This window comes from Onychomys torridus, chromosome 13 (genome assembly GCF_903995425.1).
Source record: "Onychomys torridus chromosome 13, mOncTor1.1, whole genome shotgun sequence".
Taxonomy (NCBI): Eukaryota; Metazoa; Chordata; class Mammalia; order Rodentia; family Cricetidae; genus Onychomys; species Onychomys torridus.
Window position 1 is genome coordinate 67,368,188 of NC_050455.1, and position 15,761 is coordinate 67,383,948.

The window sequence follows — 15,761 nt, forward strand, 5'->3', positions numbered from 1 at the left end:
CATGAAAGGCTGCTTGCAATCCTATGCACATTTCTCTTTATAAGTGAATATTTTTATTGTCAAGGTACAAGGACCCATCTTAAGGGTCAAAGGCCACACCTCCCATCCCTCACTGTGAAATCAGCCAGTAGAGGAGGCAAAGACCATCTGGGAAAAATACCTAATAAACAAGGTCTAGAGAACACAGTGAAGCAATCTGTAAATGATACCAATGATGGTTATCAAATGGCCTGGCAAGGTAGGAACTACTTGGACTTTTCAGAGCAAAGAATGGCCTCCATTGTTTCCCTGGTGAGGTCACAGGCCAATGGGGAGGTGAGGAAAGTTGACTCTGGGCAGGGAGGTACAGCTAGGGTTTGTCAGCAGGAGGTGGGGTGAGGGTGTGTTAGGATGTAACAACAGACAGAAACTTCAGAGAGAAATGTTCAAGGGGCCCTTACCCTCATGGGATCTGCTGGAATACTATGGGAGTTGGAAAAATACCCAATAGACAGGCCTCTTGCAATGTGTGTGCCCCTGGCAGACCAGATTCTGACCCACATTCATGGGACTGTGTCTCAGCTTGCACACTATGGGCACTGAGGACTCACTGCTCCTCTTTTCAATACTTCACTAGACTTGTTACAATGTTATATGACTGAGAGTCCATGTGGGTATCTGTATGTTGAGGCTCTGACTGTGTGTGTCTACACTCATCACCTGGGAACCTTTATCCCTGTTAACTTGGTCTTCTCCTCTGTCCCTCTGGCCACTGATACTTCTTCTTTGTGGTGAGTCCCCACAGGTTCATTGTCACTCTCCAAAGTCAGTCACTCTGAGGGTCAAAGTGAAGCCCATCCCCCACACAGATGGTACTGCACGAACGATGCGTTTATAGTTTATCGTGGATAACAACCCCCCAGAAGAACATGGCTTGATGATTCATGGTGAGTGCCTGTCTGTATTGAACGAGGCCAGAAGCTGGCAGCTGGGTCTCTAGCCTGTCTGTGAGAATGCCCCTGGCACATCCCTGTGATCTGGCCACTGCTGCCTCCAGCGGGACCCATTCATCCCCGACCAAATAACCTGCCTGTGAACAAACAAGGTTGCTGGGCATGTCCTGGGATGTTCTGCATGTAGCACTTTGAAAACAGGTTGTTTTTTCATTCAAGTGGCAGGAAGGCTAAGATTTAAATCTTGGATAGGAAGACAAAAAACAATTGTTCCTAATGCCTTTCATTGAAAAAAATTTTTTAAAGAAATGCAAGCCGGTCCTTGAGGGGCATGCCTATAATCCCAGGACAGGAGGACTGAGACAGGAAGAGGAAGATGATTTAAGGCCTGGAGTGCATAGCAAGACCTTGTCTGAGTAAAACAAAAGAAGAAATAGGAAATGAAGTTAAAGGTGTTTGGGGAAAGCAGGGATAGCAGGGCCTTTTGTGGGTGTGAATTGCAGTGATGCAGAAGAGGCCCCCTTTGCAAAGCATGGCAGTCTGCCTGCTGCCAGCTGAACTGCATGTGGTCGTGGTCCCTTTGACACTTCAGAAATTTCATTCACACAGCAATCATCTTGGTTTGTGACCTCAATGAACACAGAGATAGAAGACCTTTAACACATCTCTAAACAGATCCCATAGCCATCTTCCAACTACCCCACTGCCACCACCCAAACCTCACTGCTCTGCAGCAGCAGCTGTTGACGCAGACATCAGCTGAGGACACTCAGGCCTCCTCTAACTAACATACACAGCATAGTCCAAGCCCCCTAGAGTCCAGTACTCTGCAGGTCACTGTACCTGTGCCACAGGGAGAGACTTCTGATGCATCCTCAGAGGAAAATGAAAGACAGCAATCTAAGCAAGGAAGGCTGGCCAAAGAACCAGCCACCCTCCTCATAATGACAAGGAAGTCTTGTGTGGTCCCTGACCTCCATGCAGTCGTCATCGGGAAGGGCTAAGCTAACATGACCTATCTGGAGCTCCTTCACTATGGGGTCCTCACCTGGAGCATGCATCTGGTCACTGACAGAAAAGGGCTCACACCTAGGAATGGCATGTCTCCCGAACAGCACTCAGGTTTCTTTCTGGTCCTTGTAGTACACTGATGCTGAGTGACCCAGAGATCACCAAATAAATAAGTAAATATAAAAAAGTCCTTGGAGGGGTTGGGGATTTAGCTCAGTGGTAGAGTACTCGCCTAGCAAGCGCAAGGCCCTAGGTTCGATCCTCAGCTCAAAAAAAAAAGTCCTTGGAGAAGTTGGAGGAGGAGGAAGAAGATGAGGAGGAGAAATATTAAGATAATATTAAACCTAAGAGGAAGCAGGCCAGCTGATGATTTAAACCCTTAGAGAGTCTCAAATCCAGAAGAAAAAAAAAAAACAATAGCCAAAAATGAAACCAGGGTCATGGTGGGAGCTAACTACAAGAGTAGAATATCCTCTTTGAGCACAAGGTGGGTAAATCTCGCCACTTTCAAAGCTCAGCTCTGGCATGTGCTCCATGACTTGAGGGCTTTTATTTACTATACTGGGGGCGGGGAGGGGGCATCTGGAGTGAAGAAAACAACTTGCTGATAAAACCAGTTGCCTAGATTAATGTCCAACGTCTACATGTATGATAACTGGCATTCTTAAAGCGAACACTGATGAGCAGAATAGCTGTGGATGCTTTCTGTGAGAATTCAGACATGGAGACTGAGGGAGGTAAAAACCTTCTGCCTGGGGTTTTAATTATGGCAGCAGAGCTACTGCTGGGGTCCCAGCTCCACCTGCAATGTGTTCCCTTATTCCTTTCTCTTACCAGTGAAGTAATCTCTGTTGCCCAGAAAAACAATACTTCTGGAGGAGGATCATACACCCCACAGGTGCTATTTTAGTTATGAAATAACCGAACGATCTTCCCTCGGTAAACGTTTCCTGAGTGATGAATAAATAAGAATGTGTTACTTTACAAGGTCAAATAAACAAATCCGGGCAGAAATAATTAATCAAGAAGATAAATTTGGCCTTTTACAAAGAAATGCTGGCAAGACCTGCCCTGCTGCTGGCCAGGTGCGGCTGTCAAGACAGAAGAATCAGAGATACCCAGCAGTTGGAAACACCACATTCCCATGCTTAACAAATGGTAAAACTGGAAGAGACAAGAGAAGGCGCTGTTCAGAATAAAAGCAACAGAGAGGCACGTGAGTCACTGAGTCACGGAGGAGGAAGGACTCACATTGATGCTCACAGTAACCAGACTGGAAGGAGGAATAAAGGGCAGACAATCTCAGCTCTTAGAAGATTCATCTAAGGTTCATCGCAAACAAGCCCTGCCTAAAAGCTCCTGCCCAGCAGCTCCTCACCTAGTCAGTATACCCATTACCACAGAGAGCCAAGAAAGAAATGTGCTGCTCCCACTACTCCAGAAAAGGGATGTAACACTAGACAAGATCCTCTTTGCTTATACTCACCTCACCTAACAGCACCTTCTCCCTCTCTGCACCACATCCCAGACCCCAAACATCCCCTTTCCCCCATCCAAATCCCACTGCCTGCTGTTATACTTACAGAGTCAAAGAAAACCCATTCATTCCTCTCAAGCCCATGTGCCCCTTGTCCATAGTACTGAACATCCTCTTTTCTGCCCATGTTACTTTACGTGTTTGACACAAAGGAGGCACTGTGTGAAGATGAGTAAGCAAAGGCTTCCCAGAAGAGGTTTGCACTTAAAATACAACACAAAAGTCTGCCCAGACACATGATGGAGGACAAAGTGCGGTGGCCAAGGCTGAGTCCTGAGCACAGACTTTATCACTGAGAACACTTGATAATATAAGGTATAAGTCCTTGGCACTAGAGAAAATGATTTCTCTCAATTTAACCAGCAAGGGGGGAAATTAAATTATGTCAAAAGACATGAAATAGAAGTTATAGTTTAATCAAAGACAAATAAATGTAATAACAACCATATGGGAAAATAACACTTAAATCCATGGGAAAGCTACCTTATACACTCTTCCATATTTGGAAATGAAGAAAATGCATCCAAATGTTATCCTGCCATTCTAGCTAGTATGAGAGGAATGATCCCGTAATCCTGGCTGTTTAGGGACCACAATATATCAGCTTTAGAGCATAACAGAACCAGCTTCAAAGGCAGCTTACCCATTCTAGGAGCTCATGCACCTTCAAAGCAATCCAAACCATGATATCTTCCTCTTTCAATGAATATTTACATGCAAGATCTGTCATAGGGGCTGGCTAAGAAGGTGACTCCAAGCCAATAAGCTAGAAGACTAGCAGGTGATGCGACTCAGTATCAGAACTCTTACATGACATGTGCTGAATAAATTAGCCATTTCCCCCTAGTCTTTCAAGTTACATCATGTAGAAATTTTCATCTAGATTTCCCAGATGAGGAAACTGGGATTCAGCAAAGTTACAATACACATCCAAATAAACAGAGCCCCTTGGCAGTGGAGTAATTGTGTCTGGGATGCCCCACCCCTTTTCTTGTGGTTGAATTTAGACCAGTGTCTCTAATCCCCTGTCTTCACTCATAACTGCTGAGCTGAGAGTGTCCCCAGATCTGTCCCTGTCAAAGCTTCTGGCTTTATATGTGTTTTGAACTTGAACTTGTCTCTAGAGATTCATCTTCATGTTCTCTGCTGGTTTTCTTGACTGACCTACAAGGAAGCCAGACCAAGCACAAGTTATTATGTTCCTGACCCAAGTAACTTTAAGATGCAACAGTGTTGGTGCTCTGGCAAGAAAGCAAGGCACTTGTCTGCCATCTCTCTGCAAAGCCCAGGAAATATGTTCTGAGACTCTACACCCATCAAACACTGCTTTCACACTTCCCCTGAACCGATTGCCATCAGCCTTCTCATGAAGGCCATCCACCCCTATGCTAATTCCTACACTTGTCAGGAAAGTCCATCAGCCTTGAGACTGTGGGATACTCTTTCCATGAGTTCTTCCATCAAAGTGACTATGTTCCCTGACAAATGCTCTCTAGTTTGGAAAGTTAGTTCTTACATTTGAAATTTGGAATGAAAGTGCTATAGAACATTAGACATCCATCTCATCATCTCAAAGCTGAAGACCATGTGTAACTACTATGAACACAGTAAAGAACTTGTTTGTGATGGGCAAGTCACATCATAATTTTCCCAGGGAGCTTTCCTTTTCAAACATAGAAAATCAAGTGGAACCCAATCTAAAGTCTCTTTGCCTAAGCTGTCACCAATCACCTGAACAAACTATTAATCCCTTTGCTTAAAAATAAAGGAACATACTGTAACGATCAACTTCTACCACCCTCCAGTCTTGAATCCTAGCTGTCCAGGAAGCCCCAGCCACCTTCCTGTCTCCACCTCCTTGGTGGCTGGACTGCTGATATATCAGGCACACTGTCTTTTTTTTTTTTTTTTTTTTTAAACGTAGGTTCCGGGATCCAAAGGCAGATCATTATGCATACATGACAAGCTCTTTACTGAGTAGGCTTTCTCCTGGGCCTGAAACATTTTGTATAAGACCAGGTTAGTAAACAGTTTAAGCTCTACAGGCTTCAGTGTCAAGGAGACAGCTGCCCAACTCAGCCACTGCAATAATACAGCAGTGATAGACAAAATGTAATGAAGTGGACTTGGCCTCACTCCATTAGAACTTTATTTATGGACACTGAAATTTGAATTTCAAAGAAACTTAACATACTTCAAAATATTTCCATTTCTTTGATTTTTAAAAATCTTTTTAGAAATGTAAAAACCAATTTTTGTACGTAGGCTGTAGAAAAACAGGAAGGAGGCTGGATTTGGCCCACAGGCTGTGGTTGCCAACCCTTGCTCAATGTCAGAACATCTATCCAAATGCCTCCAAGAAGAAGGCTCCATCCACTCAAGGACCAGATCCACACAGCCTTTGGCAATTTCTAGAGTAGGACTTGGTTGCTAGTGGCAGCTCCATGCACACATCTTCAAAAGAGGGCTCGCTTCACTAAGATAGTCAAGACTAGATCTCAGTGTACCAATCTGTTACTCACAAGCCACTATCTTCACCCTTTCTCTGTCCCTGTCACTCATCACATAGTTCTGATTTATTTAAGGTAAATTCTGCAGGTGCACGTCACTGAATTTTTCCATACAAACAACAAGCAGGATTTCTACACACACACACACAGCCTCAACTTCAGCTTTTGCTCAATCTCTGCAAAATGACAGGAATTTGAAGGGTAATAAGATTAGTATTCTAATCCAATAGAGATAAGAGAATGTTCTTGTCATCCAATAAGGAATTACAGCCCCACGCTGTTAACTTTATTTGTTCATTCCTGGAAAGTAACAACTTTCGGTGTGAGTAAATGTAGAAAAGATGCAGATACATAGTATTAAACAAGCTTCTAAGAGCTAAAACATTTTATAAGCTATTCCAGCATGGTGACATCATAAACCACGACTGTGCATTGGAATCTGCCCCCCTTCCTTTCCACTCCTTCCAACTGTAGGGCATAAAAACACTTACCACACGAGGCAAACCACATGTGCAAATAAGGGATTTCATCTTTCTTTCTAACAAAAACACCTCCCTTCCTGGATGAGAATGGCTGACCTCATTCACACTTCAGTTTGGACTAAATTTGGGGTTGAACACCCAAACTGTGAGCTGCTACTCAAACCCCAGTATGGAGGGAACAGAGAGAAAGTAATCACCATCCAGGATACTCCATTCCCCAACTCCACCCCACCCCACCCCACCCCACCCCACCCCACCCCAGCCCACCCCACCTCCACACAGGCATCAAGAGCATACAAAGAACTGGGCCACCTCAGTAGTCAGAGAGAACAGTACTCATTTTCAAAGCTGAAGACACCTAACTCAAAAGCAACAATGTCACTTTATAAGTGACTCAAAAGTTCCTGTCAGGTATGAAGATAACCTTTGTTTTCAAAACAGAGAACTCATTAACCACTGCAAAGTTGTAATGGGAGGAGGGGAGTGTGTGACCCACATGCTCTGGTGAATGAAGCCAACATTACTCCTCTCTGTCCCCAAATACTAACACAGCAGTGAGCCAACTGTCCTGGTTTCCTGGAATCCAGGCAGCTTCTGGATGAAGAAGCTTCAGTTTTAAACACAGGACAAACTTGTTGAGCCAACTGTGAGGAGTTGTCACGCTTGAACAAGGCTTCTGCGGGCTCATATCTCTGGTTTTCAATGCAAACTATCATTATAAACACTCTCCATGAGGACAGGCACAGCTCTGCTCTGAAGAAGTGCCACGGTTTCTGCTCATTTCATTGAATGAATACAAAGAAGCTCAGAAGACCGCTGGTGACAGGAACATTCCAGGGCATGTTAGACCACTTTAAGTTGTTACACCACATCTAGCACACATAAATAATTGCACATAAGTGAAAGGCAGACAGAACCGGATTAGTACCTATCACCTGAACCCAAACACTTTGTCAATAAAAGTCCCTTTCCGAGCCATCCCCAGGCCATGAAGATTCCTGAAGGCCAAAGCTTTCTGGACTGGGTCAATCTTCTGCTATCACAGGCTGAGTACCATACCCATCCCCAGAAGGGAGGTCACTATAATTACACACACACACACACACACACACACACACACACACACACACACACTAGTTCAATAAAAATATGGACCCATTCATTCCCAATAAACTGATACTACCAAGCACCTCTATCTGCATGCCTGTGTGTGACATCTAGCAGACCAGTGGGCCACTTCCCATATAACCTTAAAGCTCCACCATCTCCATGTCTCGGGCTGTGATTCAGTCAGCTGTACCCCAGACCTTCACCTTCTCTAGTTTCCCCCTTCTAATATTGCTCTCCGATGACTTGCTTTCGGGATGACTATCTGTGGCTCCTACAGAAGCCTCTATCACGACAAAAACAGGGCTTCCTCAGAGCACTCACCTCAGAAAGATGTAAAACACTAACAAATGAAACCAAGCGTTGGTTGTGACTTCCCTGACTGCCCTGACTGACCAGCTGAGGGAACAGACGCAAACTTAAGATGAGAACAAACCAAAAAATGCATCTCCAACTTTTGCAGGCCGTGGCTGACCTGGCCTGTAGGCTATCACCCAAGAAGCAGGATGTGATCCCAAATCATCATTTCCCAATAGCTTGTTTCCTAGGTGAGTATAAAATATAAAGTGACCAACTCAGCATTACACCTATTATATCAGAGACTTGGCCACATAGGCCCTAAATATTCCATTGAAGAGGCTGGTGATTCAAAAGTAAGTTGACCTTTAAAAGTTGGTGAGAGAACAGCAGAAACAGAAACCAAACCAAACCTGCAAGGCACAGTTTCCTACCTTCTTTTTGGAGTGGTTTCTTTCTTCTTCCTTTGTAGCTTTGCTATTTTTCCCAGCACGGGACACCTTCTGGTCCCCAGACTGCTTTATGGTGATCTTGATCTCAGGGGGACATATATAGTTCTCCAGGTTTTTGGGGGGTTTCTTAGCTCGCTTTGTGGTTTGAATCTTCAGCTTCAAACTCCCCTCGGTGAAGTTGGCCTCTTTGATGGAGAACTCCTGTTCTTCCAAGCCATCTCCAGCCACCCATTTCTCACTGTCTGCATTAGAGTTGCAATCCACATCTCGTCCTGAGCCCAATTCATCCTCCTCTTCTGGTTCCATGCGTTCTCCACCCACAGAGATGCCTTTCAAGGGCTCTCCTGCACAGCTAGGGGCGGCTGGGGACTTGGATGAGGAGCCTGGAAGGAACTCTGACTCGCTCCCTCTTTGCCGGGAGCTGCTTAAAATTTCCCTGGACTCCATGGTAATCCCACAGTCTTCAGGAGTTCTTGGGAGGGGGAAGGGATGAAGGGAAGTGGAAAAAGTCAAAAGAGAAGACACCCAAAATTCCAAGAACAAATAGTCCAACTGCTGGATTCAACGTCCCAAGAATGGAGATGTGGTGAGATGCTCAGAAGAGATCAGATCTGCAATTGAGAAGCAGAGAAATAAGTGGCTATGGTAGGAAAGAACTGGACCCCAAAAGATCCAATCTCAGTTTCTAAAGTCCTTCCCACAAGCCGACAGTATCAGAAAATCAGTCCAAAAGTTCGCATACCCAAACAGAATTATTCCAGAGCACAGGGGAAACATATCACAATGCTGTCATGATGGATTATTATTAATTTTTATGGCTGCAGGCCCAATAATAAAGATAAGAGAGTTGAGTCCTCAGCTAGTAACCACTGGAGGTTTCTCACTCTGAAGCCACAATGGGCTCTGTCACCAGGACAACCAGCCACGATGACAGGAGACTCAGCGGGCTAACACAGGTCGGTGGAAACTGCATCCAGGTGGCGTCAGCTGTCACTTCCCTTGTCCATCTGAAGAACGGGTTGCAAAATGAACAGCACACTCAGCTGCTCCTGAGAGAGGAAGGGCATCCTTTAGTGACCCTCCTGTCAATACTCAGGTCACATATAATCTCCATTATGCAAAGGGTTCTGGTTTTTGTTTCTACTTGTTCGTTTCATTTGCTTTGGGGTTTTGTCTTTCACTCTGTGAGACGGGGTCTCATTGTGTAGTACAGGCTGGGCTAGAATTCACTGTGTTACTCGGGCCAAAATCCAATTTGTGGCTATATTCTTGATTCAGCCTACTGAACGCTGGGGTTTTCCATGTGAGCTACCACACCTGACAAGCTATCTCTTAAACTTAGGTGAAATGAGAGCTGATAATAAAACCCAAAGATTTCGATAGGAAATCACTAATAACACTGGGATTAATACAAAACAGACTTTTAAATGTTTGTATATACAGAAAGGTAGCTAATCATTTCTGTTACTTATATAAAATAGCTATTTATACAAGTTTTAACTTCCTTTCTTGTTCCTTAGATGAAGGGCCATTTTGTCCACATAACAGAACCCAAAAGAAAAAGAGAGAAGCAGCATTTCACAAGTCATCAAAAGTGACAGGAACCCTTCCAGCAACTTCTCTGCCCTCTCCCCTCCAAGATAAGAAGAGAAAAATCAGTCTTTCTCCAGATAATCCCAAGATGAGCCAACTATCCTTCCCTCTTACCCTTCTCCATGCATAGTTTATTTATTCCCCAGTTCAGACTCTTAATTGCAAAAGCCAAAGCCAAGCTCAGCTGTCCATCTGTAAGAGAAAACCTAACATCTCAGAGCTACACAAACTGCCACATCTTCTAGCTGGAGTCTCATTATTCCCAGCCTTCCTTCATACACCACTGAGCACTCTCCCCCTTGTCCTCGGGAAACATTTCTACAGTTTCTGTTTCCACCTCTGAGCCCATCAGTTTAAAGAACTGGTCATCAAATGTGCCTACCAAGTGTGCCCAATGAGGCTTGTAAGGACACATTGAGAGCAGCCAAGAACTGGAACCTGACAGCTGAGGATGTGGCTTCTGGCTCTGGAACCATCATGTTCTCAGCCAGAACCCAGCAAGAAAGCCAGATGAGGAAGTAGCTTAGATAAGAAACCTCCAGACAGGCCATGGCAGTTTGCAGAGAAGCCCAGAAACATACTCAGAGCTGGAAATGGCTCAGTCCTGCAGATAGTCACATTTATGAGGAGTTTTCCTCTCAGGAAAAAGCAATAGTACAGATTTCTTCTGAAAGTGTTAAGACTGCTACAGTACAATCAGGTGTACCTTTGCTGAGGCTCCCAAGAAATCCCTAAACAGCCACCACTCAGGCTGCCAACAAGACTGAGTACCTTCCTTGGTGGGAGAATGGAGAATGTAGTTAGAACACATGACACTTGCCTTTTTTTTTTCTTTTCTTTTCTTTTTTCTTCTTACTAAAGTCTTTGTCTCCAGTGTACTAAATGACTCTATGCCTGAAACCCTGTATTTTATAAAATGTCACTTTTGAGCCAGCTGTGGTGGTATACGCCAGTGGTCCCGGCATTTGGGAAATTGAGGCAGGAAGACCACCAACTCAAAGCTAGCTTGCCTACATAGTGAGTTCTAGGACAGCCAGAAGCATATAGAAAAACCCTGTTTCAAAACCAACAGACATAAGTTTTCTCAAGTAACCACCATCCATTGATTCCTCTCTCATCAGGGGCAGATAACAGTGTAGAACCCTAAGGCACCAAGATGCCTTAGGACACAGCCCTGTTTAGGGCAGGGAGAGTCCAGTAGGCTTCTCCCAGTCTACACTCCAGCTCCAAAGACACTGGAAGTCATTTCCCACCCGCTAAGGACAGCAATGCCCAAGGCTTACTTCCTTAGGCAGGAATCACCAATACGATGCTTTAATCCCCCCTGTAACTATCACCCTCAGGCAAATGTGCCCATACTGGATGTAAGATAAGGCAAAGACTTCCTCTGCTGGCTCTTAGCAATTCATCTGGACCTCCAGCTCGAGCAGGCAGACATTGTGAGGAAATGAAACACAAACTGCGGATGAATATACAGGGTATGACATCGGTAGAAAATTATTACGAAGAAAGTGCCTCCCATTTAAAAACGGTTGGCTTCAGATTTTTGTATAATTAACTGCATGAGTCAATAATTATTTAGAGGCAGTAGTAAGGGATCCATAAAAATGAAAATCCAATTCAACAAGTGTTTCTCAATTCCACTAAAGATCCTAAGATTCAACGAAACTATTCATTCCCTGAAAATCACACTCTTGAGCAGAGTTCTAAAAAGTAACTCTAAAGAAATCTACAGCACCAGTGCAGGAGAGCTGCAGCACCAGTGCAGGAGAGCTGCAGCACCAGTGCAGGAGAGCTGCAGCACCAGTGCAGGAGAGCTGCAGCACCAGTGCAGGAGAGCTACCAAAGCACAGACAGTCCCTTGCTGGGACTTCGGGCAACTATTAAGAAAGAAGGAAGACCCTACAGAGACAGGGTGATGGTTAACATCACTAGGGTGATGGTTAACCTGCCTGCCCCATACACAAGAGGATCTGAATTAAGATTTCCAGAACCAACTCAAGTACAATATGGCTTGCTTGTAATTCCAGCCTCGGGAGGTGGAGACAAGGTTCCCAGGAGTGAACTGGCTATGGAGACCATTGCTAGCAATCTCATTCTACACACAGGTACACACAGTTGCATGAAGGCAGGCATACATGCATACACACACACACACACACACACACACACACACACACACACACACTTACTTGACCTCATGCAAATATATGTACATACCACACTTAGCTACACCATGAAAAGAATTAAAGAAAGAGGGAAAGAAGAGAGACATTAGCAGAAAACAGACAGTACAGCACAGGGCACAACGTGAGACAGGAACATGTAGGACTGTGCGAAGGACAGAGCAAATGGATATGCAGCTAAGGAGTGTGGCAACAAGTGGGGCTAGTGAGAAATACAGCCAATAAAAGGTGGCAGTTGGATCATGAACTTCTTGAGTGACAGACAGACTGGTGAGTCTTGGATTTGTTCTTACAGGTACTGGAAGTCAGCAGGGGAAAGAACTCTATCAAAGCTTTTTTCAGGGCAGTGCACACCTCATACCACTGCAGAACTAGGAAGCCTAATACTAAACAGATAGTTGAACCCCCTGCTGAAATCTGACTGTGCTTTCTTGAGGACCTGAACCAGCTGGAGTTTGGGGGACAGCTGGAGTTCCTCCTAACACATACTATAGATAAAATAATAAGGCCATTTCAAAGAGTCCCAAGCTTTACAAACATCTATTCTAGACCGACCATTCAGGTCTCTCACATTAAAATAGTCTCAGACCATCTTAGTTATTAAGCTGAACTGACTACTCAGTTCAAACCTGTCTCGACAGTGTTCTCTGCACTGGCATGTCCATAGAATCAGTTCTTACAACTGCTGTCATTGATCTATGCAATCACTAAGCGTATGACTGGTCCTCTCTAAAAGTATATGCCATGAAGAAATGAATGAGAAATTAACAAGCCAAACAGACCCTGAACCTTCCCATAATTCCAGGTTAGTCCCCAGTATCTGCATCTCCATAGTAACGATTTTATAAACTCTGGGTAACAGCACTAACTCCCTGGGCTGACTCATATCCCACCCGGCTGCATAGAGTGCCTCTAAATGTCCATCTTGTGTTGCTTTCTAGTTGTTTCGAGCACAGTGCATCTGATTTTCCCAATTTCAACAGCAAGCAGCCCTTAAATAGTGTTCACATTCACTTCCTTTCCATCCAGGGATGGTGCTTTTAGAAGGTTTCTAGAAGTTCTTTCTGAACGAAAATATATTCACACCTGACAGCTATTCAAAGTCCTTCTCCAAAATTAGCCCCACCCACCCAGGAAGCCCTGGTCAAGTTTTATGCCTATCCTGGGGATAAAGATCCAGATTCTGTGTCCACCACGTGAACCCCATCACCTTAAAAATCCTAAAATAAAAAAAAAAAAAAAAAAAAAAAGCACAGAGCAAAGAAATCTAAGCTCTCTGTTGGCCTCACCAGCCCACAAAGATGCTGTTCATCATTCACCCTAGCACATACCTGCCAGCCTACACACTCTGAGTTCTGTGATGGGTCAGGGAGACAACTGTCAGTCCTCTTGTGGTAAGCCCCTGCCAACACACACGTGTGAGCACAGTCACACACTCAGAAATGGGGGAGCCCAGGCAAGGTGAAAGCATTTTGACCTGTCCCCATTCCTGCAGTTGGCAACTGGCTCAGAGAGGTCAGCACAAAATGAACACTCTGTGCCTGGGTCCCTGCCTCCCATGCAACACAAGCTAACCCTTCCGGGATTGCCTGTAGGGCTTTCACACAGGGACTGAGACAATCAGGATTGCTTAGGAAGTAAGTCTTCATCAGGTCCTACAAAGCCCCAGAGCCTGGAAGGAACAGTTAGAACGCACAATGAGACCAGAGCGTGGCAATGGGATCTCTACTCCTGCTCTGGCATTCAAACTCAGTGAAATGCTAGCTAGACAAGCCACTCTGAGTGCCTGACCCCACACTTCGCTCAACAATGATGGAACATCTTATGCAGCTTCGTTTTGCGCAGCCAACGGCCTACGGGGACACTTCAAATTGAACAGTTTGAACCCACAGCAGTATTTCCCTAGTGCCCAGGGAAAATCCACATGGCTAGATGTTGCTTATGCTCAGGGGAGTCCTAAACAGTCCTTCCTCCCTCCCTCCCAAATCTGCAAGATACAGGGATTTTTCCTGTCTGGAGAAAAAAAAAAAAAAAAAGCAAACTTCCTGCTGCCTGGGAAACTCTCACTTATTCTAAGCCTGGTGGGAATAATATCGATTCTCAAGCTGCACATACTGAACCAGGGTCTGGGTGGAAGAACAGGCACTTTGGCATTCCCCAGCTTCCAGGTACTGGATGGGCTGGGGTCTGAAAACCAGTGCCTTAGACTTTCTGTTCTATACACTTCCCCAAAGCAGTGCCTTGACCACAGGGTGCTTCTTGGTTTTTTTGTTTGGTTGGTTTTTTGGTTTTTTTTTTTTTGTTTTTTTTTTTTGGGGGGGGGGGGGGGTTCGAGACAGGGTTTCTTCTCTGTAGCTTTGTGCCTTTCCTGGAACTCTCTTTGTAGACCAGGCTGGCCTTGAACTCACAGAGATCTGCCTGGCTCTGCCTCCCAAATGCTGGGATTAAAGGTGTGTGCCACCACCGCCCGGTGGTGCTTCTTAATCTGTATTTGGAGGTAGCTTCTCCTTACACAGCTCCTTGCTCTCCTAATAGCAGGTATCCATTACATTTGAGCCATTTACCATCCCAATGCTCAGCATAGCATCTAGCCCAGAAGAGACATTCAAGAACTTTATTGGACCAAATAGATAGATGAAAAACTGAGCCTGGCTTCCCAGATTCATCCACCTCCCCTGCTTTCTTGGCTCCCAGATCACCAGCCACATACTGCCCATTGTCATCCTGATAACTGTTTTCCAAATCTGCAACATGGCAGACACAGACAAAGCCCTTGGCATACTCAATTGGAGTCAAAAGATATGATTTATGGGCTTCCTTCTGCCTCTTCGGAACCCTCATGAGACCCCTGTCAACCTCAGTGTCTCAGCAACAATATGGAAAAGTGCTTTCTTTCTTATCTCCTCCATTTGGGCATAGTTACATGGATTTATTGATAGTTAAACTCTGTGTTTCTTATGTTAAAATAAACTTTTTGAAAGCACACACCCCTTGTGCTCTTAAAGGCAAACAATGGGGAATGCAGGCAGGTCCTCACTCCTCATTCCTGTCACCTTCCACTCTCATCTCCTCCTGGGCTCCTGTGTACATTGCCACCAGGCCAGGGACTTCTTCCAGGTTGGCAGGTAGAAGCCCTAGCTTGACTGGATAATTCTCAGGTCGTAACTCTTTCCTCAGAACTCTTCAGAATGTCCAATAGAAAATGGAGGTTGGCTAGGTATTGCCTTTTTTCTGGGTAGATGATAGGTTTTATAGTTTGCTTGCTTGGATGTTTGGTTTTGTTTAATGTAGTGTGGCTCTGACTGTCTCCCCTGGCTTTTTCTGGAACACCAAGAGCCATGTAGATCATCTCTAGCTCGTGATTTTTTTTTTTTTTGCAATTATTATTTTAGTTTTTTCTTTCCATTTAATGATCTTAGTCTCCAGATTCTCATGACATTTAGTTTAGGATTCTTCCCTCTATCCCCCATCCCTAATATTTCCCACCCATCACATTCTTTCCTTTGCATTCAATTTTTCTCCTACACTCACCGACCTACTAAAAACTTGGGGAAAACTCTCTTGTAAGATTCTAAGGACTTTGGCAAGAGGGTAGCTGCTGTTCACCCTTCTTCACATCTGCTAAGGGCACTGGGGGAAAGTCACAGCGGATTT

General features: G+C 44.7%; 1 protein-coding gene across 1 annotated transcript in view; it reads right to left on the reverse strand.

Moving 5' to 3' along the window:
- Window positions 1–15,761, reverse strand: part of LOC118594562 (SET-binding protein-like) — a 79,605-nt gene that overhangs the window by 50,215 nt on the left and 13,629 nt on the right. Inside the window, exon 2 of the mRNA XM_036204499.1 lies at window positions 8,311–8,939. Coding sequence (XP_036060392.1) covers window positions 8,311–8,775 — 465 coding nt within the window. The 5' untranslated portion in view covers window positions 8,776–8,939. The remainder of the gene's footprint in view (window positions 1–8,310; window positions 8,940–15,761) is intronic.